The sequence below is a fragment of the Syngnathoides biaculeatus genome, chromosome 14 (assembly GCF_019802595.1).
Source record: "Syngnathoides biaculeatus isolate LvHL_M chromosome 14, ASM1980259v1, whole genome shotgun sequence".
NCBI classification, from domain to species: Eukaryota; Metazoa; Chordata; class Actinopteri; order Syngnathiformes; family Syngnathidae; genus Syngnathoides; species Syngnathoides biaculeatus.
Window position 1 is genome coordinate 20,697,657 of NC_084653.1, and position 24,875 is coordinate 20,722,531.

Consider the following 24,875-nt stretch of genomic DNA (forward strand, 5'->3'; position numbering starts at 1 on the left):
ATCTGGGCTCAGGGCCTCCTGGATGGGGTTCGTGTGTTCGCTTACAAAGTGCCGTCGTCCTTGTCGTTTCAGTGAAAACAAAGATGATTGGCTTATTCTGGAATAGGAATTGCAACAGGTAGGGGAATGGTGATAGAAAAAAAAGGGTGAGTGATTCAGTGATTCTTTCATGCACCACTAGAGGGAGACAGTGTGGCATTAGTGGTGATACCATTTGAGAATCACTGATGATCACGAGAAGATGAACCGAGGGATGTTTTTCATTTCTTTCATGAGATGAATAAAGCATCATCTGTCTATCTTCAGGCGGTTAAGTGCATTTTCCTCGGACTTCATTTTGAGGTTTTACGGGCCTCCTAAAATCTCCTCTGGCCACGTGATCTGCCCCTCCTGGTTCTCATTTGGCACAGCTACAATCCACATGCCAAACATCTGGGCAGGTGGCGCGCTGCCGCTTGGCCGGGCCAAATGTTTGGCCCGTCGCTGACGAACAGACACTGTTGTCCCTAAATTTTCATTTTCATAACGAGCGTACCTGACTTAATTACAAACGGTTTCAATATATTTTAAAGAAATGCAGACCTTCATTCTGTAAACATCTTATTAGCGGCGTACTGGCTTGAAAAAAAAAATGAAACGCTCATGAAAGGTTTCGAATTTCTGTTAGATCTTTCACTTCGTCCTTAAGTATCTTCTTTAATTATACCCACTCAAATTCATGTGCAGCTGCTGTCATTAGAGCAGCTAGGTGCCATTTTACCTGAGGCTAAACTTCCCTGGAATCTGGCTCCGCGTCCACTTCTGTCTAATGATCTGTGAGATGTGCTTTGGATCCAAACGGGCTCTTTAACAACCCAGAGCGAAACCTTTATCAGACTTGTTTGCACGGATGATTCATGTCGAATGAAAAACACGAATCCCTCCGCCCTCCCTGTGCTCATAAATGTTCCATGCTTTCCAGGCAAATATTGTTTTCTGTGGGGCGGGGGTGGGGGGGAACGTCTAGATAAGTAAGCCTGGGAGCGGAAAAGTGCGCGCACTTATTGCACCATCTTGTGAATGAAGCAAGTGTTGCATGTCGACGGGGCACTCAGGACAAACCGTCCGACTGAACATATTATTATTATGATCAAATGTGCATCGTGGGGTGGTCGCCAGGCAGTCGGAGGGCACATGTAGACCTCCATTCAATCACACGCACGTTCACACATTAGGGCAGTTTAGAGTCTTGGATGAACCTAACATACGTCATTTCGAAATGTGGGAAGAACCAAAAGTGCCAAGAGAAAACCCACATAAGCACAAGGAAAACACACACAGTGACATGAATGAATGCCATTTATTGTCATTATATGACTGACTGGACAACGAAACGCAAAGAGGGATCGAGCGTCCCCAGGTATTCACGTTGGGAGAGCTTCCAAATGGGTTTTCAATCAATCAACTGCTGCAATCAAATGCTCCCACCCCAAGTACATTTTCCCAGACAAGGAGGGACCCAAGAACCTCACAGAGGAGGGTGATGTCACGAACGTCCGGTGCGGGGGCGGACCAAAATGCAGGACTTCGAGGCAGAGGCATAATGTTCAATGAGGTTTATCTGGGAAACTGATTCATACATGGTGTAGCAATCCGACAAGGCAGAGGCACAGAAACGCTAGGCTAGCGGGATCCGAAAGACATACAGCAAGGCTTCGATGACTCTGAAGCAAACTAACAAACTCAACAAGACAGGGCACAGAGACGCTGTGACTGGGGTTACTCTAACTTGCGCGTAAAAGCGATAAAAGCGAAGAGTCCCACAGGCAGTGAATGCAACTCATTAACGCAAGGCAAATGCCAGTGACAAAAACTCCAAGTTAAATGCCTGTCTAATGTCTCATGGCAGTTGAGAGACAAAAGTCGAACCCAGAACCTCTCGGCTGAGAGGCAGCCACCCTAACCGAGTGCTCACTGTGCTGTCGATGCCGAAACCCAAACTCTGTTATTGATTTAATACGCAAACTAAAGATCCACAAGTCCATCTGGCATTCCGTATTACTTATGCGCGTCTGTATATCGCTCACATCCCCGAGGGCTCACTATATTTTGAATTGATAAATGTTGAGCATAAATAGCACAGCGGCCTCTTCTCTCCAAAAAAATGTCATCCCCGTTTAGACAGTATGTGGCTCCATTCCAACAAAGTTTAGTCGTAAAAAAAAAATAAAACAACCGATTAGATGTCTTGGTTCTGATGAATAGAGATAAAAAAGGATGGTGTGGAAACTGTATAGCAGTTTTTTCGAGGGGTGTTATGGGGAAATATTGTGGGTGCCAGAGTGGGGAGCGATGAGTGATTGCAAGCTTAGAAAATGAAATTCTGCGTAAATGACGGCGGTACCTTGATTAAATAGGAATATGAGAATGACCGCAGACAAAGAAAGTCAAAAGGTAGACAAGTGCATCACGCTGGATGATTCAGCTTCGGGTTTCTCCTCGTTGCCTGTCTCCTGACAGACTCATCAAACTGAGAAGGGCAACTTGAGGTCAAGTGCAAAAAAGCAAAGCACCCGTTTCTCAGGTATGCCAATGTGTTCTTTGCTATCTTTAGAGACATTTGTTTAAAGATTCTGCGTCAGTGTATTCCACCCACACCTCTTCAGTGCCATCGCCTAAAGCTGCGGTGAGGAAATAAACGGTCATACTCCACGTGAAATAGCATAAAGACGAAAAATAATGAGAGCCTACGAGAACCTGCTGTCATAGGTGGAATATAGCATTGTGAAAAATAAACGGCTTAGAGAAAAGTATTGGGACATTCTACGGCAAAAAAAAAAAAAAAAAGAATGTTGGGATCAGTTCAGATTAAATTGTTCAAAGGATGTGAATGTTGGGTTGTTTGTACTGTATGTTTTTTTTTTTGTTAGGTATTGCCCTAATTTTATTTTTCTGACCTAAAGAACAGTTTCAAAGTTGAAAATGTATCGTAATTCCCGGCCTACAGACCGCACCTGGTTATAAGCCTCCCCCAGTGCATTAGTAGAGGAAATACCATTTGGTACATACATACGCCGCAACAGAATAAAAGCCACAAGTGCCCACATTGAAACATGAGATATTTACAAAGAAAGATGGTAAAACCGAGTTTAACGGTAGCGCTGCTGCGCTAACGCTAGCGCCGCGCTAACAGGGCCGTTAAAGAAAAACATACCGGTAAAAATCACTGAAACGTGGCGGTGACACGCAAGCGCAGCACTAACAGGGCCGGACTGGTAAAAGGCACTTCCTCGGCACAAGTATTCCACCGGTCTCACTCTCTCACCTTGCGGCCGTTAGAAAAAATGCACAAATTAGCCGCATCACCGCATAAATTGCAGGGTTGAAAGCGTGTGAAAAAAGTGGCGTTTTATAGGCTGGAAATTATGGTAATTCAAATTTGTAAACAGCTGCTTGTGATGCTTTGGGTTACATCTGACTTGAGAATTTTCTCTTTAAAGTCTTTGTAAAATGTAACAATGTCTGGTGAATTCGACACAACATCCACAAGAGTGCAGTAAACAAAATTTGAATGATTGCAAAAAAACGAAAAAAATTAGACTTCAAAACAATTTAAAATGATTCTATTTTCAAAGGCTCCGAGTCAATGCGGTGTGTGACGCTACCCCTAAATTCCTCAACCTAACCCTAATCCAAACCACGCCCTGCTCAACAATCAAATCCAACTTACTTTTCTTGCATCCATTCCATTTAATTGGATTGGATTTATTTAAGCATGGAACAATTCAAACTCATAGCTCAAGCCACCATTGTATAGAACATGGATAGCTAGAACAGAACAGGACAGGTGAAATTAAAAAGAAAAAAATGAAAGACAAACAATGGAAAGTTGAATACACCTTTGTTTTATCTCATTTGGTTACAATGGCTGAAAATTCTGTAAATCAGGTTTTTCATTCAATTGTACGTTAGTGATCGTACCCACCTCAGTGAATAGCAACACATCTACTACTCGAAATTCTGAATGTACTTATTCTTATACATAATGAACTAGGTACCTGAATGTCGCTTGGGATCCAAATAAATGAGCCCCCCGACCCTGTTGCCTTGAATTTAGTGGAGTCTGTATACTCCTGGAAAGCTCTCACGTATTTCGGAGAGTTTTAAATATGGAAGTTCTATTTGTGAGTTGCTGAATAGAGAGCCTGTCCATTTCCAATCTTTTTTTTTTTTTTTTTTTTTTTTTTTCAAAAGCCTCTATCACTGATCCATTAGATAAGTGTGCATGGGTGAATGGCATCCAAAAAAAAAAAAAAAAAACCTTCCGTGGCACAAAAATGGGAACGTTACCATTTGAAGATAGAGAGGGAGGCTTGCACGCTGACTTGGATGCTGAAGTTATTTTTGATGCTCTGTTGGAGGAGACCAGAAAGAGGGCAAGGGATGAGTCACAACTCCCACAAAAACGACTGAAACGAGCCCTGCAGGTTCACAACAGAGTTCATTTGAATCCATCCAGTCGTGTTTGGAGCTCACGCACATACAAACAGCTTCAAACGGTCAAGTGGGAACTAAACACCTTTTTTTCCGAAAACGTCCCGCGATGTCCCTCGCGCGCATTACGTTGAATGATCATCCCGCTAATCAGTGAGTCTCGGTGGAATTCTCCTAATGTTTCTTCATTCATTTGCATTTGTCATGACTGTTTGAGGAAATGATCGCATTTATCAAGCGTGTTATTCCGCCCAGCGGTAAAATGATGACAAACCACTAATTGCAAATGATAGCGCTCGCTCGGATGGCCTTATGAGAAACTACCGACGAGAGCGAAACACTCGGCTGCGGAATGATCGATGGAATATTTGCGCACGGTAACGTAGCGAGCGGCGACGCCGGGATTGGAGTTAATGTCCGCTCCGCTCTGCACCGATTTGTCAATTAGCCAGAGTCGGACCAGTCTTTAGGCCAACTGCCCGTCTCTCCGGAGAGACGGCGGTGGGCTTATGGAGGTCACGATAGATTTGTGTTGACCGGCGACAGCATGTGATCTGGGTGCGCAAAGCCACGACAACAGTAATCTGCTTGACTTTTGATGAAGGATTATTTGAACCTAGTTTAATCACAGCGCACGAAAAAGATTTAAAAGCGCTGAATCAAGGAGAACGGCTGCTTTTCAAGATAGGAAGACGTGATCTCACGCTCTCTCACTTGGATCTACAGTGTGGGGTTTTTTGTGTGTGTGTGTTTTTTAACAATTCTGCTTCCAATTTAGTGTCCTGATTGGATCTAAGGATATCCCATTCCATTTTTTTTTCTTTTAAAGTGACCCACATGTGCTGGCAAAAACAAGGAAATGGGTCGTTTCCATCATGTTGTTCGAATGCCATCTTAGTCAAACTTTTAATTAAAGCAAACCTGTAACTCGCCAGCAAACAACACAGATGTCCATGTTTTTGTTTTTCTGTATGAAACTTATTTTTGCTTTGCTGGGTTTAGAGCCTGTTGTCAGCACATTAGTGGCAGTTCGAGAACATTTTTAGCGGTGTGGCCAGACCAGGTCCAAGGCTTTTTTTTTTTTTTTTTTTTTAAGAAGTAAGCAACAGTTGTGCAGATTAAAATTTTTGACTGAGTATTCCAGTCACATCCGATCCATGTTGTTAGCGGGGCACACAAAAGCAGCATGAGGAAAATCCACACCCCGAAGCAGACTCAACCAAAGTTGAACAAACAAACCTTTTTAATAAAACCAAGTGTTCATGTAACAAATAAATACTAAATGAAAAACTACAAAAACAAGAGGCTGCAATAACAAACAACAGGAGGTAGATGGATATCTAACAAACAAAACACAATCTTACTTGGAGCAGGAAAGAAATACTCAAATAAGTTCTTAGCACAAAATGCCAAGTGAAATGAGTAGAAACTAGATAAACAAACAAGGAATAAGGAAAGAAAACTGAAAATCAACGCACTAATACCCGGTTGATGATCATCGACAGCAAGTGCGATGCAGGAGGTTGCGCCCACCAAGGAGGGTAGAGAAACTTGAAAAAATAAATGTCACAAAGGACACTTGAACACTTGCAAAATTTGCCCTGACAAAGATTTTCATTTTTTTGCATTTTCCGTTTGATACTGTTGTACGGGTGTTCATTTTACAGCATTATGAGCAATTTGGTTCAACTGGTTCAGTCGTGTTTGTTGTTTTCCCACCCGGAACGAGAAGGGACGCAAACATTTCCAAGACAGTGACTCGGGTCTGTGCGGATGCTTTTAAATTGTCTCACGGTGACTTCACCTTCTGTCATGTTCAACCCCAAATCTACTATTCTGCTGTCGAGTAAGAATGCGTAAAAGCTCGTCATGTATTAATTATGATATTTCTGGTAGAATAAACTAACGTTTGAAATTGTTTTAGTGGAGCAAGCAGGGCAACGGGAGCCCCCCTGTGGTGTACAAAGTTGCATTATTTTATTTGATTTTGATGAATTGCATGAATTGTTTCAGCACATTCCTTTTAAAAGTGGCCACTGGCAGGTTATAGTATTGTTTTCCATTTGGTTTATGTTTGCCTTTGGTGTCATTTTTCAAATCCTTTTTTTGCGTGTATATTCCTCTTTCGAGGTGCTGCCCTTTTGTTTCGTAACGTCCTCGTTTGCTCCGGTGCAGGTCATGGGGAGAAATGACGACAGGCTGAATAAAAGATTTATACTTTGTCATGGTTAACTGATTTATTTATATGTTAAGTTGTCTTGCTGAAACACTATGACATAACCATCTTTTTTGGGGGGAGAGGGTGTGGGGGCGGGAGTAAAATATAAAAACATTTGCTTTAACTGGATTTGTACCGGCCAGTAACCAATTGAACTAAATCCCCACTGTGGAAAGACCTGTGTAACATGAGGAAAATGCCCATTTTATTTTTCTGATGGGAAGGATGAAGCTGGATTTAAAACCCAAGGGGAAAAAAACAAAACACTGGATGTTCTTCTCTTTCCCCCCCCCCCCCCCCCCCTAAACAAAAAAAAGTCATGAAGAGGCAAAATAATTGGAAGACATTACCATCGTCTCCTGGGCAATCTTGCGAACAGACCACTGTCCTCCGGTGTTAAGAGCGGACCCCAGGTTCCGAAGCAAAATCCTCCTTCACCTCTGTTGCCCGTTCCATCAGAGGAAGTCCGCCTGCTGGGTTTAAGTGTGTCAATGAACGCTTGAGAGGATCAGTGATAAGTGAAGCTTACCTCCTCGGCTACTCTGAAACAGCCAAATGGAGATTAAACCATTTCAAGCTAGCAGCACACGTCAGTCAGACTCGTACTTGAACTCGTGGGGTTCCCGCCCGCACTAATATGCACAAAACATAAAGGAAACAAATCAATCGCGGATCGCGATGGAGGACACGACGGAGTGAAATCCTTATTGATTGCAAATCAAGAATTTATTGTCAGAGAGATTAAGCCATGTTCAATGCTTTAGATTTTGTTTGTAATTTGTTTCAGGAGTAGTAGACACACGTGGGGACTGCCCACTAGTATAGATATGTGAAAATTTGCATATAGAGCTCGTTCACCTACATCACAGAAGTCACGTGACTGGCCATACTGCCGGTCAAACAAAGCATTGTTGTTAGTTAAATCCGTTTAGACTAAACAAAAAGATGTCTGATAGCACGATGCCCAGAGTTTTGTACGATACGTTAAGTATTTAGAAGGCGATAAACGAAGGTGAGTGGAAAAATGACGGACACTTGGCATAGAGGAGCCATATTTAATGCCGAAGAAATTGGACTGTTAATTCGCTTGCGCTTGTCTTGGGTAACTGGATATACACGTATCTGGTGAGTAAGTCGTCGAGATTTACACGGAAAACTTTGAAAGCTTAGAAAAGTCTGGACGCACACAAATACTTCGTTGCCGGATCTCTTCTCAATGGGGAGACGGCTCGTGAACGCGAAGGCGTACTCGGCTACACGTTAACCTTTGCCGAATCCATCCATCTTTTCAGCTAGTATTCAATACCAATATATGAATGAATTACACAAACCGCATTCATTAATTACGATTGGAAGAAAAAAGAGGACGGGGAGTCGGCTCCTCTACACGGAAGCGTATTGCAGCCACACACAGAGACACACACCTCGAAACCTCTCTGTGACAGACGTTTTGTTTTTTTTATATGCATTGTTCTCAAATGAGTCAACGTGTCATAATAGATACTAATTGGTAATTTAAGAATAATTCCTACCTGACATGAAGCGATCGCTACACAGGCGTCTGTATTTGGTTGGGCACCAGCCATCACGTTTAATTGCCGAAATCCATCGATCTTCTCTGGTCTTTTCAGCTGGTATTCCAGAGAATGATCTCCTTGAATATCTGTCTCGTCGTCATTGGCGTAAAACAAAAGAGGGATTTGAAGGTTTTGGTAATTACAGAGAGGTTATCGATGTACTTTGAGGAGGAACTAAAGGAACCTCATTTTTAGTAGTGACTAGTACTTGTGGAAACTGATTCGTGGAGCTAGTCACCGGCAATTTTATCAGTGCTGAACTCGAGGCTCTTTTCACTGAATATCAGCAGCAGATGCGAACTTGCAACAAGTCAACGGTACCACATATAAAAACCGACGAGGTATCGCCACACAGAACATCACCCAAACCAAACAAAGTGTCTGAAGACCTGCCGGCACCTAACAGAACTCGGGTTACCTCCGGTTCGCGTTTGGTGTTAGCGCAACCCTCCAAGGACACGCTTCTCCGGACAATCATCCAAGCAGGAGGATGTTGCGGGCAGCAGCAATATGAGAAGCACAAAGAAGAATAAAAATGACCCGGGCAAATATATCCCATGTCTATTAAAGTGCGGAGCAGTTATGTGAGTCATATTATCGGGATTCATTTCCCATGAAGGCAAACATTTTCCCTCGTCCTTTCTATAAACTGACCCTGTTCTGTTAAAAGTGCACAAAGCAATTACTGCATGAAATACATACTTTTTCCCCTTCACAGCCACATGACACGGTTCATATTTTCTTGTCTAATCATAGTTGTGAATGTGCCCAGACAAGGACTGAACTTTGCAACTCTGCTAGATTTGTTGTGAGAAGTAAGTACACTGGATCAGCGTGACTTTTTAATGTCAAGCATTTGTTTATTTGCATCTTTTAGGGCCTTCTTGATTTGGGGGTGGGGGGATTTGTGTTTACCGACTTCCTTGGTTACCCACCCAAGAAAATTCCAATAAAGTCTGACTTTGGAATGCTTACCAAGGTAATTGAGATGCCGGTTGAAGGGAGAACAACACATCCATCCATTTTTTTCTTTTTTTTTTGTGGCGCTTCTCCTCATTTGGGTCACGAGTGACCTGGAGCCTTTCCCGGCTGGCGTGGAGCAATAAGCGTGTACGCGCACGTCTGGTCACCGGCTAGACGCCGTAACATGGAATGTGCAGTCGCACATTTGCTCAATGGCCACATAATTAGGTACACCTTCATTTGCAGAGGTGTGGAATGGTGGCAAATCGTACAAAGACAAATTTGTCAATTACTTCCCTTGATTCATTTTCTATAGAGCTCGTGCCTGTACGTCATCAAATCACGTCACTGCCCAGAAGTGTCGGTCAAACAAAGCATTCTTCAATGCTAAGTCGTTTGGACACGACGTGAAAATACATTTTATGCCACGACGCCCAGAGTTTTGTCCAATACCGTTAAACATTTAGAAGGTGATAATAAACGAAGGTACGTGGAAAAATGAGAGACACTTTGCATAGAGCACCCATATTTAATGCAGAGGTCGATGTTTTCGCCAATAAGAAATTGGACTGTTAACCCGCTTCCGCTTGTCTTGGACAACTGGATCTACACACGGATCTGGTGAGTTAAGTCGTCGAGATTTACACGGAAGAGTTTGAAAGTGTAGAAAAGTCTGGGCGCGTACAAATACTTCTTTGCTGGATCTGTTCCCTATAAAGAATAAATTCCACATAGCGATGGACCCACTCAGATTTTTTTCAGTACAAATAAAAAATATTTAAATAAATGGCCCCTGGTTTTACACAAACTCGCATTCATTAACTATCATTGGGAAAAGAAAAAAAAAATTGAAAAGACAGCGAGTCTGCTCCTCCATACACGGAAGCGTGTTGCAGCCACACGTTAAACTTCGGTAAACTTGTCCGTGACCGACATTTTTTTTTAAATATGCATTGTTCTCAAATGAGTCCAATGCATATTTAAAAAAAGAAAATAAACTACTGGGATAGGCTTCAGCCCCCGTACACGGAAGCGCGTTGCGGCTAGACATTGAACATCGGTAAAGCTCTGTGTGACAGACGGTTTTTCTTTTTTTTTTAAAATACGCATTGAACTCATTTGAGAACAATGCATATGAGATGACAAAAAAAAAAAGTCTGTCGGGGTGAGGTTTACCGAAGATTAATGTGTGCCCGCAACATGCTTCCGTGTACGTTGGAGATAACTCCCTGTTGTTTGTTTGTTTGTTTGTTTGTTTTTTAAACGCATTGTTCTTAAATGAGCCAACTTGGCTTTATAAATACTTCTTGGTAATTTGAGATTGAGGAGAATAATTCCTACCTGAAGTGAAGTGACAGTCAACTGTATTTGGTTGGGCACCATCCATCACGTTTAATTGCCGAAATCCATCGGTCTTTTCTGTTTTTTTCAGCGAGTATTATATAGAATGACCTTTTTGATTATCTATCTCGTCTGTTGTTACAAACAACAGCACAAGTCTGCGGCATTGTGAATATTCTGCTCCGGTTCAATGTCCCCCACACTGTCGAGCAGCTCTTTTTGACCGGCAATATGGCGCCGTGAAAATGGTGACGTCACATGCACGAGCTCTTTATTGATTGTGAGGGCGAGCTTGAGCCTACCCCGAATGACTTTGGGTAAAAGGCGGGGAACACCCCTTGCCGGTAGCAAGGCCAACATAGACAACCGTGCCTTCACACTTGCATTCACACCCACGGACAATTCACTTTTCACTCAACCTAATGTGTGTTTTTCGGGAGTAATGTAGTAACCCATTCAGCCACGAGGAGAACATAAAGTCCTCACAGTGCGGCCAGAGCTAAGATTCAAACCCGTGACCTCCGAACTGTGAGGCAGATGCGCTAATCACTCGGGCGACGTGCCGCCCTTCAAATTACACACGAAACAAACATATTAGAAACAGCTTTCAGTCCGATGCGGTTGCCACCACCACAAACAATGAGCCTTTTGTTTCCCCCGATGTTTTTGCCAATGGGTGTTTATCATTGCACATCATTCAGGCACTTTGCAACGAGCGGTTTCAACACTTTAATGTCTTCAAAATGTTTTGAAAACCTAGTTTGGATTCAACATAATAGTCAGGGAGCGTGGGGGGACTTGGCTCTGTGTTTTAAAAGTTGATACAGAAAAACATAAATTGAGAAAAAATAACGGGATGTAGCCATCGTTCTCACGCGTTTGAAGACAACCCAAGCCAGTATCGATACTTGATGGATGATTTTTGGGTGTTGTGCAGTTCTACCCGATTTACCCTCGGGGTTTTTTGTACATCTAACCACACATCTGTTTATTTGAATACACCATCAAGTGGAGCAAATCAAGTTCGGAAATTCAATCAGACCTTCAGTTCCATATTTCATCGCACCAAACATTGCGATTAAACCCAAATGAGATTGTTTGAGGGACTGGATAATGAGCCTTTGTAAAATGATGCGCGCCTATGAGGAGTGACATCTTGGCCGTTTATTATCTGCAGTGGCGTCGTCGCCTCCGTCAGGGAAAGAAAGCAACGCGGCGCTGCCAAGCCGGCACGGAGCAAGAAATGCACTGCAAGCAAGCGCAGCAACATCGGTTTTATTTTACTGTTATGTGCTGACATCAAAGTTTGAAGGAACACGAGTTTACCTGATTGCTTTTCCTGCAATTTACTGCCATGTTTTTCTTTCTTTCTTTTTTTTTCTCTGGAAGCAGAAGTCTTGCTGATTCCTTATCATTATGTAACATAAGCTAACTTTCTGAAATGACAGGGCTCTTAAAGCTTTGGGCGATAATCGCAACAAGATCTAATTAATACAATCAGATACAACCATAATGAGGAAACATACTGATTATGTCGAAGGCCTTTCGAGACAAATTGCGCAGCCAGAAGGTTAGCTTACATATTTCATGTTCTAGGCAGCTTGTCGCAGGAAGCGCCTTGAGTTTGTCAAACTCACGATAGGATTGTATTTATTTTCTTGCAGGTTTACACCAGATATGGGAAATGTTACACTTTTAACGGAAACAAGACCACGTCCAGGAAGACCAAGCAAGGTGGAATGGGGAATGGGCTGGAGATCATGTTGGATATCCAGCAGGATGAATATCTGCCGATATGGAGAGAGACAAGTAAGACAGATAACATTTGGCTACATTGTAATCCCTAAATCGTAATGTTGAATTAACATAAAATAATCATCATTTTAGGCGAATGTACTCCAACCCTTTCTCGACACACTTTATGATCAGATGAGAAAACTTAAACGTAATTTCCGGCCTATAAATCGCGACTTATTTCACACGCTTTCAACCCTGCGGTTTATGCGGTGATGCGGCTAATTTGTGCGTTTTTTTTCTAACGGCCGCAAGGGGGCACTCGAGCGGAAAAGGTCAGAGTGACACCGATGGAATATATGTGCCGAGAAAGTGACTTTTACTGCTATGATTTTTATTTATTTTTTTAAACCGGCCCTGTTAGCACCGGGCTAGCATGTTGCTGCTGTATTACTGCCGTGTCTCAGTCATTTTTACCATTTTTTTTTGTTTGTTTTTTTTACCGGCCCCGTAGGCACCAAGCTAAACTTAAGTAGTGCTGTGCTGCCGTGTTGCTCCTGTGTGCACATCTTAACTGTCGATTTGCAGCTGGTTTCATTCTCCCCATCCCCAGCAAGAAATCATCAGAATACATGTGTATTATATTTTATATATATATATGTATAAAAGTGTGTAAAAGTGGCCACTGTTAATTTATACAGTGGAACAGGAGTTGAAGAAACTCATTTGTTTAAAAAGTAAATAATAATAACAATGGGCAGCACGGTGGAGCATCTGGTAAAACATTGGCCTCACAGTTCTGAGGTCCTGGGTTCAATCCCGGCCCTGCCTGTGTGGAGTTTGCATGTTCTCCCCGCGCCTCCGTGGGTTTTCTCCGGGCACTCTGGTTTCCTCCCACATCCCAAAAACATGCACATGAATTGGACATTCTAAATTGCCCCGAGGTTCAGGGTGTACCCCTGCCTCCTGCCCGTTGACAGCTGGGATAGGCTCCGGCACTCCCCGTGACCCTCGTGAGGATAAGTGGCGGATAAGTGGATGGATAATAACTTTCTTCAGTTTGGAAACGGCTACCATGTTAAAATGAAGCTTGTGAATTGAGGTTCTGCTGTGCCGGCGTCAAATCACTATGCTGCAAGCAGTTATCATATTTGTCAACATTTTTGAAGGGATGTAGTTTCCGTGTGCATTTTACAGACAAGAAAATATCATTGGCATCCGAATCTGCCGTCTCACATGTTGACATTCCATTTGCTTCGTCGTCTGACTTTCCGCGCTGCGACAACGCTCCCGTTCCGAAGATGAGACGTCTCTGGAGGCCGGAATCCGGGTTCAAATCCACAGCCAGGATGAGCCTCCCTACATTCACCAGCTGGGCTTTGGCGTCTCTCCAGGCTTCCAGACCTTTGTTTCATGTCAGGAGCAAAGGGTAGGTCTTTATCTTCATCATCATCAAAGCACATCTTCCTCAAGCCCGAGCGCGGAACACCTGACAACCTTTCCGGCCGCCCGGCCACTAAATCTCTGTGCTCAGCTGACCTACCTGCCCCAGCCCTGGGGGAACTGCCGCTCCAGCAGCAAGGAGAAGTTCCCCGGATACGACACGTACAGCATCAGCGCCTGTCGCCTGCTCTGCGAGACCAACGAGGTTGTGCGGGTGTGCAACTGCAGGATGGTGCACATGCCAGGTACGGTCTGTTCACGCCGAGCTTTTACAAAGTATATTTACTCGTTGCTGCCGTTGTTGCAGGAGCAATAATAGTACACCGCACCACACTTTATACACCCGCCAAGCATTGCTGGGGTGCCTTCACTTTTGAGTACCACATTTGACGATTTGCTTTTTGATGTTAGACAATATTAAAGGTACAATCGAGTTTCAGATATGCCGCCACTCAGGTGAAGAAGAGCAATAAAATTACTGTAATGTAAAGCATGCGGGTAAGGAGAGCCACAGTCATTTTCAGTCATTTGGAGCCACAATATGCTCTTAAAGGCACATTTGCAAATATTATGCTATGTACTTTATATTGCAGTTTATAAAAAAAAACATAAAAGTTATCCATCCATCCATTTTATTTGCCGCTTATCCTCACAAGGGTCGCGGAGAGTGTTGGAGCCTATCCCAGCTGTCAACAGGCAGGAGGTGGGTACACCCCAAACTGGTTGCCTGCCAATCGCAGGGCACATAGAGACAAACAGTCGCACTCACAATCACACCTAGGGGCAATTTAGAGTGTCCAATTAATGTTGCATGTTTTTGGGATGTGGGAGGAAACCGGAGTGCCCGGAGAAAACCCACGCAGGCACAGGGAAAACGTGAAAACTCCACACAGGCGGGAGCGGGATCGAACCCGGGTCCTCAGAACTGTGAGGCCAACACTTTACCAGCTGATCCACTGTTCCCCATGTACATTGCAGTTTATAAAAAAAAAAATACATATTGAAACCATTCACAAGGTACTACTGTATTTCCACAATGTTGAAGGTCTTGCCATTGTTCCACTTCCTTTTCCACAGAGCTCACGTTAGAAATTTCCCATTTCCCATTTTTGTGGAACCTGACATGTCAGCTTTGTGATTAACGGTTGACCCACCCAAGGTGTACCCCGCCTCTCACCCTAATTCCGCCGGGATAGGCTCCAGCCCTCTTGCATCCTGCGCAGCATAAGCAGTCCAGAACATGGAGGGTTGGCTAACTTTGAGTGACAGCCAGGGTAAATTAAGAATTCAATTAGTACTCGAACAGTTTATCATGAGAGTATTTGCAGGTGACGGTTTTAATAATCGGTCGGTCTGCAACAGCTTTGCATTTCCATGATATATCATGAGGCATGCGCTAACTCGGCCATCTGCATTTTGTCCCACTTGAGCCCTCGGCGCCCAGATGTAATTTGGTGTGTGTGAGACCTTGAGCTGTGCTACGTGGACCGAAATGCTCTTCAGCCGGGATGGCAGCTCTCAGTCGAGTGTCATTTCTGATCAACCTGTTGTCGGGTCGGCCCATCGCCAATGTATATACATTAAAGCCTCGGTTCTCGTACATCCCAAACAAATCGGTTTTCAAACAAAAATGTAGAATTTTTTTGCTTCTGTTATCGAACGAAAATCGATACTCAAACGCCCCCAATAAATCCCGCGGCCAGACCAGCTGACCCACGACGCGATTTGTTTTGAATCCCCACGCCGCCGAAAAAAAACCCGGAAATAACATAATGCGCACGTCGCAAGCAGCTTACCCATCCATGATGCGCTTTGTTATTGTCAGTTCGAACACCCCCTGGGAAAAAAACGGAAATGATATAACGCGCGTGGCGCAACTAGCGCACTTTTATTTTGTATAACACAGCCTCTATACACAGACGTGTCCCGGGAGTGACTGTTGTTTTAATTCTTATCGAGGACTACCGCATTAACACCCGATAATGGCTCCAAAGAACGCAAGTTGCTTGTTTAAAGTTATTCTGCACTTTCGTTAATAAAAAAAAAAAGTTTACAAGGCTGGGGGCCTAGTCGCTACAGATACGCTATGCATTCCCAGCCTAGCCTACTCTACTACTAAAGCATACATTTTAAGCAAAAAATATATATTATATATTCTTCAATTATTTTATTATATAAAATATTTAAACTCTACATGTATTTCTACTATGCAGTGTATTATCAGGAAAAGCTAAAAAAAAATACTTTAAAAAGCCTAATTTTTTTAGGCTTGGAACGCATTATTTATTTTTCCATTCATTGTAATGGGAAACATCGATTTGGTTTTCGAACAAATCATTTCTCGAACCGTTTTCTGGAACGGATTGTGGTCGAGAACCGAGGCGTCACTGTAGCTTGTTGTTGTTGTTGTTGCTTTCGAGCGCATAGCACGAGGAAGGCAGCTATGTTCTTGGCTGCATTTTCTCATGCTAATATGTAATTAAAACAATTACATGTGAAAGGAAAGACTAAACCCAGGTCCTACTAAACACTATGTAGCGTTTAACCTTTTGTTACTCCCCACTGTTGACGCTCATGGAGTTTCTTACGTTTCATGTAGAAACATTAAAAATACAGAATGTTTCTATGTAACTTTTGAGGCATATTTTATTTTTTTTCGTCCGCTACCAAATGATTTAACTTTAAGCCCATTTGAATTTGTATCTTTCACTTTGACGGTGTCTTTATGATTGAATTATGCCATAAAGCACATAAAATGCTCAATCTCCCACAGGCTCGGACAAATTGGAGTCGGCTTAGAAAACAGTGTTTGCTGTGTCAGACGTTTATCGCTATTGATTCCCGATTTTTCATTTTCCCTAATCATCTGGAGGATATGACTGTGACGCCAATCTTGGAAACAGTAAATTAGATGTCTAGACTCGCACAGCATGTGTGACATCAACACTAGTGCACAGACTAATGTCGCTGAATTTAAACTGTGTGTTTATATCCAACGAGCGGGTGGCTGAATTAAAGATCAGGAAAGAGATCTAATTGGATGCATGCAGCAACAACAACAGGATATAAATTTAGTGTCGGGTTCAGCGTCGCGTCATCTTATCGCTTTCCGTAGGGAAAAACGTTAAATTGTTGAAGTTGTGACGCGTCTGCAGACATTTACATTTTAAAATGTAATGTCAGAAGATGAAAAAAAATGAAAGAGAGCGAAATTGAGAGTGGACAAAGAATAATAGTGCTGCTGCCTTCTAATCTCACTATTACATTATCTTATGACAACTGCGTGATGACAAGTGCTGCTCCATTGTTTTTAACTCTGGCAAATCACTTTGTCACCTAAATTATAAACGGTCCGTGTCTCTCGTGTCAGTCGTGTCGTGAAGAAATCACAAACTCGTCCGCGGCGTGAGAAACGTTTAAATTAACAGATTGTGAGCGGCGATCGCCGGGGGAATTCGGACAAAGCGGCACTTTGCTTCCCACGGTGATGTATTGCATCAGGAATTCTATTTATGTGAGATTTCAGATTTAATAAATGCGGACGCTTTGGTCCGCTGGTTCCGATGAAGTCGAGTACCGTACGTTAGTGCGCCTCACTTAACACGAGTGAGCACAATTTATTGTGGAATATTAAGAGAGTGAAATTCCTTTATGGCACTCCTGAGAGCGATTGGCTCTAAAGCTTGTCGAGGGAGCACGAATCCGACTTGTGAATAAAGGTTTTTTTTATTTTTTATTTTTATTTTTTTATTTTCCAGTCTCAACCACACACACTCTCACACGCAGCTGTTCAAATGTTGCAGCACCGACTTGTACAGTTTTACCCGGAAAACAGGATGTGGAAGATAATCCTCCCTTGCATGTGTCGTGGTTGCAGTCCTGCGTAGATACTTTCCAAAAATTCCTCAGGCGCCATCTGTTCATGAACGTATATACTGTATATGTACATTTTGGAACTGGAATACACACACACACACACACATTTTTAATTACCCCTGGAAATTCTGTTCTGTGTATACCGTAATTTCCGGCCTATTCCGCGACTTTTTTCACACAATTTCAACCCAGCGGCTTATGTGGCGATGCGGTTAATTTGTGCATTTTTTCTAAATGCCGCCGGGGGGGGCACTCGAGCGGAAAGGGTAAGAGTGACACCGGTGGAATATATGTGTCGAGGAAGTGACTTTTACCGTTTTTTGTTTTTTTTAACAGGCCCTGTTAGCACCGCACTACCGTTAGCGCTAGCCCGTTGCTGCTGTGTCACTGCTGCGTCTCAGTGATTTTTACCAGTATATTTATTTTAGCCAGGTCTGTTAGTGCTGTCCTACCATGTTGCTACTGCGTAGCTGCTACGGCTGTTTTGTTTTTGTTTTTTTTTTTTATTGGTATGTTTTGTTTTTATTTAACAGTCCAGTTTATGCTACCGTTTTGTTGCTATGTTAAGCTAAGCTAAGCTATTAAAACTCTTTCTGTGTACCGTCTTTCTTTGTAAATATCTCATGTTTCAATGTGGGCACTTGCGGCTTTTACACAGGTGCAGTTTATGTATTTACCAAATGGTATTTCCTTTACAAATGTACTGGGTGAGGTTTATAATCTGGTCTGCTCTATAGGCCGGAAATTACGGTAAATGGATTATACATGTAAATCATTGTTAGGGTTAGGCTTGGTGTTAGTTTTATAGTAATTTTGTAATATTACTGGAGTTCACTTGTATTTAGATCTTCACATGTCCCCTACATTAAATTTTACATTATTTACAATAAAAATATATGTTGTTTGCGACTAAAGAAGAAGGGTCTTCATCTGTAGGGCAACACAGTGCCCTAGTGATTTGCATGTCTGGCTCACAGAGGATTGTTTTTGGGCTCCAAAACCCCCATGTGCAGTTTGCACGTTTGTGAGCGTTTTTCTCCACATGCTCCAGTTTCATCCTACAGTCCAAATAATATCAATGTTAGCTACGTTTAAGATTCTAAATAACGGGTTTTAAAAGTCAAGGTTTGGGGGCCAGAACCGACTCAGCACATCATTTTATATGGCCTGCGAAAGCAAATCATGTACGTCGGCTTCATGTTTCTTGTCAAAATGCCAAAATTACAGCTTGTCTTCACTTTACTATCCATCCATCCATTTTTTTTCCGCTTATCCTCATAAGGGTCGTGGGGAGTGCTGGAGCCTATCCCAGCTGTCAACGGGGGGTACACCCCGAACTGGTTGCCAGCCAATCACGGGGCACATTGAGACAAACAGGGCCACTCACGATCACACCGAGGGGCAATTTAGAGTGTCCAATTTATGTTGCATGTTTTTGGGATGTGGGAAGAAATTGGAGTGCATGCAAACTCCACACAGGTGGGTCCGAGATTGAACCCGGGACCTCAGAACTGTGAGGCCAACACTTTCCAACTGATCCACCATGCCGCGATTTCACAGTGACTTCATTTTGTTGTCTAAAAGTGTGAATAACTGTTTGTGTGTATGTGCCCCGTGATTGGTCTGCGACCAGTCCAGGGTGTACAACGCTTCTTGCCCAAAATCAGCTCCAGCTCACCTTTGACCCTTTCGAGGCTAATCACTCCAAAAAAATGGATGGATTGTTGTTAGTCTGCAATTACACTATTACAAATGCATATTTTGTGACGTCATGTGACTCCATTTAAAGCAATCTCACACTTTTAAATCTTACCCACCACTGAGGCATAGAAGCAAAAATATGTTTTCCAAGATTAGGTGGCCTCCAAGTTAATATTTTACTGTCTGGATTTCTTTCTATTTATGGGAAAGCACCCAAAAAAAAAAAAAAAAAAAAAAAAAAAAAAGCTATTAGCCTGTTCTTGTCCTGTGACGTGCGGACAACTCACGGAAACACAGCACGGCTTTTGTAATATGTACGTACGGCTATCTTTTTATCATTCACGCCTGAAATTTCTCCTCTTGGTGATAATTGCACGATGTTTTACAAACCAGGTAGAAGAAGACGTAACTGTGAGTGGTGGGGAAAAGTCACATAAACAAGCCGACGTCATTTTGCCGTACATTAATCAACGCAGCTCGTAAAGAAGGGGAAAAAACAGAACCCCGTTAACGACTCGCGCCGCTAATCAATTCCCGCGCTTGATGGACCGGCCGATGTGTTTTTCTGGGGAAGTTTACGCGACACGCGCAGGCCGCACGCTCCATTTCTCAGGGACGGGGGGCCCCCGCGAGTCACCGTCGGCGCGTCTGCCTCCGTTCGGAGATGAATGATAAGCGACGGCGTGTTGTTCACAGGCGTTCTTCCCTCATTGCGCCAGACGCGGGTCACTGATCATTTTGTTAGTGATTGATCAGACTCATTATGTCCTCTCCTCTCCAGGAACCGCTGATATCTGTCCTCCAAATAAAATCAACTGTGTTGACAAAGCACTCGGTAAGAAACGATCTGCCTTGACTTCTTTTCTCATTACAGCAGAGAATGCAACACAATAGGTAAACAGCACCAGTTGACGTTTTTTTTTTTTTTTTTTTTTAAAATAGGAGGTAATCTGAATATCTCGAAATGACTTTCCCGTTGTGATTCCGTCACTTTAAAGTGGGTTGACCTCCGCCGTTGAACCGTTAATATTAAAAGTATTCGTCATTTCTGGAGTCTGATCTTTCTTTTCCTTTGGCAGATATTGTCTGGGAACAAAAATGCATTAACGTTGCAGTAGAAAAAGATTTTATGCTCACGTATGGACACGTATGTGTGCTGTGTAATTACACTTTTTTTTCTGACATTTAAGCCACAAATTTAATTGCGTCTCCCATCGCTAAATTTAAAATATATTCAATATATTGGGAATGAGTTCTATCCATTTGGTTCACACTCATGAATAAAGTTGAATGATGACTATTTGATGGAAGATAATACTTTCAAATATAATTTGAGAGAGGAGTTCCCACATGAGAAATATATGGCATTGTTCTTCTGCATAAAATTAGACGACACATTGTAAATCACTCCTCATCGTTTGCCGCACCCGCGCCGGCATTTTCCTCAAAGTCACGGAGTCGCAAAACACTTTAAAAGACATTAGGAACAATAAATTGTTCAAAAACAGCCTTAGAAAACATTTGAATCGTCGTTTAATCTCACACATTTTCAAAGAACCTTTCAGGGCACATTTTTAAGAAACTGATGATAAACATGACATATCATGGCGCTGAGTTTTCTATTGTAGAAAATGCTACATTCATGTTTTGTCTTCTATTTTGGAACCATAACAGTTTTATCAGTCTGGATTATTATGGTATAAAAACAACAATGACACCCTCAGTAAAAACCTTCCGCATACATGGCGTAATGTTATTTGTCGTTGAATGCTCCTACATTGACAAAATATATGCCATAAGCGCACGGTAACGTAGTATCACTCATAATTACTGTAAATATTTGGATTTAAAAAAAAAAACAGGGCGTAAATGTAAAACTATCCAATATGGAAACTGTAAATGGACTGTTTTCGACCACGTGACTACATCCGGGTCACCTGGCCACGTTGGATGGGTTCCCATGGGTTCCACAAATGTCCGTACGACTGTTAAAAGTGACGCATGACGGCTAAAAAGACGTTGGGAAGTTATCGAGGCTCATTAGATGTTGTTAGGAGAAACCGTTACGACAAGAAGTGCGCTTTGATCGACAATATCGACCCATATGGCTTGGAGAAACAAATGGAGCACGCAAATGTGGGCGTCGGTAACCGATTCCAGACATTGTCGCCTATTTCCTCTTCTCGACAAGCACATATATCGTGGACCAACTAAAGAATTACAAAGGTCTGGAGGCCTACATCCGATTCATCAATGGCTGGGTATCCATTGTAAGCAACCTGTGTCTCCACACTGCTAAGATTAGTCAGCGTTGTTAAATTATGTTGATTATACCAACGAAAGAGGTGTAGATTATTATTTTCGTTTTTGTTACCGAGAGGGAGGATCGACCGGGACGAGTTTCTCCACCTCCACAGCTACATTTTTAACTCAACTCCCGAAACAGCTAGCGGTGCGGTAACTCGTTTTTTGCAAACTTATTATGATAAAACAGAAAATACAGATTTTGGAGACATGCGTTGCATTCACACACGAGTGTTATGTAGGCCCTTGGCCCTAAAGAATACTTCTCCTTCGCAGAATTTAGTTATTGCTCAGTAGGTGTGAAATTCTAAAAAGTATCCAATACTTACCAAGAACACCAAACGCTGACATGAGGTAATGACTTGGCTGCTCGATCGGCTCCAATAATACGAGAGAGCCACAGTTGTCGTCGTTTGGTTGCTAACTGCTCTGTTTTCTCGCGCTGGTTCTTGATTACGGCTGGCATTCGAAAGAAAGACGCTTTACAATCCCCACTTTCGTTTGAGCGACCGATAACTTAGCAGTGCGCCCCCATTCGTACGCCTTTCTGAAATGATACCTGCTTAGTTACGGTTTATTTACACGGATTCACCAAACCAAAATGTCAAAGCTGTGTGACGTAAAGTCGAAAACAGTCTGTTGTGCGAACTGAACATTCCTTGTCGTACCATGTGAATCTTAATCCTGTCTGTATATTCGAAATGTCATATTTTGTTACCGTCGTGAACCGAGGACCCGCTCTAATTTTCCTTCTATTCGCCCGCGACCCATTCAAATGGCTCACTGACCCATTTTTGAGCCCCAACCCAACAATTCGGGATCACTGCTGTAAATAACATTCGGCACAGTTTGGTATCTGGATTTTTGTTAAGACTGAATGCATTGTGAGAAGAAAAGAGGTACAAAGTTAAAGCCAACTCCATTCATACTTGATTCTTTTAATTAATGAGGACTTTGTACTTTTTAAGGGACACGATTGAAACTAGAACTAAAGAAGTTTCATCCAGTAGGTTAATCCTGTACATTTTTACATGAAGCGTGGAGATTCATTTTCTCTTATTAGCAGTTCAGCCCTCAAACCCTGCGCACACGTTCCTCAAATCCAATTTCCGGCTGCCACTTTTGATGTCCCTCCTAATTCTGCGCAGTGTTTTTTTTTGTTTGTTTTTTTTTGACCCGGCAGTTTCTAAAATGAGCTTGTTGTCCGCGTGGCGTTGCAGCACAGCTCCAGAAGACCAGCGGGGACACGTGTCCATGCGAGACGCCCTGCAATCTCACCCGTTACGGCAAAGAGCTCTCCATGGTCAAAATCCCCAGCAAGGGTTCCGCTCGCTATCTCTCCAGGAAATACGACAAGTCTGAAGACTACATCAGGTAGGAGCTCTCCGGGACGACAACCTAATCTAATCTCGCCGACAGAGCGACAGCGGTGATGCGCTTCTCGTAAAATTGATCGTTAACGCTGACCCCGAGCCCGTTATCGCTTGCGCACGACGTAAAACACAACAACGCCGTGTTTATTATAGCATCACCTTCCTTTCCTATGATGTATTACTATCCGTGTATTAATACTTTTGTTGATGTGAGTGGATCGTCTTCTTGGAGCGTACAAGCTGTACATTGTATAACAAGCCAACTGAATAGAATCTCATAAAGGATTGTTTGTTGTTGTTGTTTGTTTTTTTTTTTTTACACTCAAGAGAACAGAGTTGATGGAATATTTTCATCTTTTTTTTTCCTCATTTGATGTGTTATTTTGTCGTCTGTCTGTTTTTTCTTAGAGACAATTTCCTGGTGTTGGACATCTTCTTTGAGGCTCTAAACTTTGAAACAATAGAGCAAAAGAAAGCGTATGATGTTGCAGGTTTATTAGGTATGACGTCCGCCGCCTTGATGCAGTGCCTTACATGTAATAATCATCTGTCATGTTGATTCGTGAAGTCATTTGTGATGATCCTGCAGCAAAAAAAGTTGACAGCGACTTCCGTTTTTGTCTTCATGCACTTTTTAGGTGACATTGGCGGCCAGATGGGTCTGTTCATTGGCGCCAGCATCCTGACCATCTTAGAAATATTGGATTACATCTATGAGGTACTCGTTCCAGGCTCTCTTGAACGTATCAAATATGCTCATCGCAAGACCTTTGTGCTATGTCCGGAAAACCAATTCTGAAATATGTTAAAATAGCAAATTTGCTTTCTAATTGGTAACATCAATTATGGTAATCGAGATGCGGAAGCGTGAAATCTTATGCTCGTCAATCCAATGGACCTTTCCGACTGGCCATCTTAAGCTCCGCCCCCTTAGCTATATTTGCCATCTCCCACAAGCTTCCAAAATGGCGAGTGAACAGAACAGGTTTGAAGTCGATTCTCTATCGCGTATTCCAGATAATATTGCGGTACGTTTTTGTCCAAATGCGTCAGACTTGTCCAAGAGAGTTCTACAGAGTGGTCTCAACTATTTCACGCAAGGATATGTACACGGAATTAAGATTTTGGACGGAGCAGGAGTCGCAATGTCAGAGTTACAGCGAAACGTTGGCGATCGGTGCAAAAAAAGTTTTGACGCCTGACAAACTTCATATTGAAATCCAACAGGATAAAATAGTGGAATCGTACTGCGCTTGGAAAGCAGGGTGAGAACTTTTTACTTGGAACGATCACGAGTAATGATATTGTCATCATGAATACATTATGCAAATAGGTAAGTTTCTTTCGGCTTGTCCCTTTCGGGGTCGCCACAGCGTGTCATCTCAGATGAACGCACATATGTTTGGCACAATTTTTACGCCGGATGCCCTTCCTGACGCAACCCTTCTCAGGGAGTGGAGGCCCCAGTGGGATACGAACCCACAACCCCTGGTTTATCAAACCAGTGCTCTAACCACTGAGCTACAGGGCCTCCTGAATACATTATGCAAATAACGGGGTGTATTCGTTTGACTTGGCTCGTAATCGAACCCAGTGCTCTGTCTTAAAAGTCCGATATGATACAAATAGGCAAATAGATATTTCTTTTGCATGACTTATTGCGCATTTACGTATCACTAGCCCGACTCTTCGGCATAAAACATGACACACTTCATTCAGCAGGTCAGTGATACACAAACAAAGAGAAAGTTGTTCTCCTGTAATGTATAAAGCACTGATGATAATTCAATCAAACTCAGAGAAGATACTTCTCCTTCACTTAAATTCGAACATACAGCCTTGTGTTTGTTGATATTGTCCACATTTAGTTGT

General features: G+C 42.7%; 1 protein-coding gene across 9 annotated transcripts in view; it reads left to right on the forward strand.

The window, feature by feature from the left end:
* The window catches only part of asic4a (acid-sensing (proton-gated) ion channel family member 4a), a 186,489-nt gene that overhangs the window by 156,590 nt on the left and 5,024 nt on the right, over window positions 1–24,875 (forward strand). For 8 of the 9 annotated variants that reach the window (XR_009798193.1, XM_061842114.1, XM_061842113.1 and 5 more), the window contains 7 exons: window positions 12,237–12,381; window positions 13,608–13,735; window positions 13,841–13,994; window positions 20,108–20,161; window positions 22,851–23,004; window positions 23,412–23,503; window positions 23,642–23,721. Coding sequence is in view for 8 of the 9 variants with exons in the window: in XM_061842114.1 (XP_061698098.1) it covers window positions 12,237–12,381; window positions 13,608–13,735; window positions 13,841–13,994; window positions 20,108–20,161; window positions 22,851–23,004; window positions 23,412–23,503; window positions 23,642–23,721 (807 nt within the window). In the remaining variant the exon portion in view is untranslated. The remainder of the gene's footprint in view (window positions 1–12,236; window positions 12,382–13,607; window positions 13,736–13,840; window positions 13,995–20,107; window positions 20,162–22,850; window positions 23,005–23,411; window positions 23,504–23,641; window positions 23,722–24,875) is intronic. The other variant, XM_061842109.1, reaches the window with a different exon arrangement.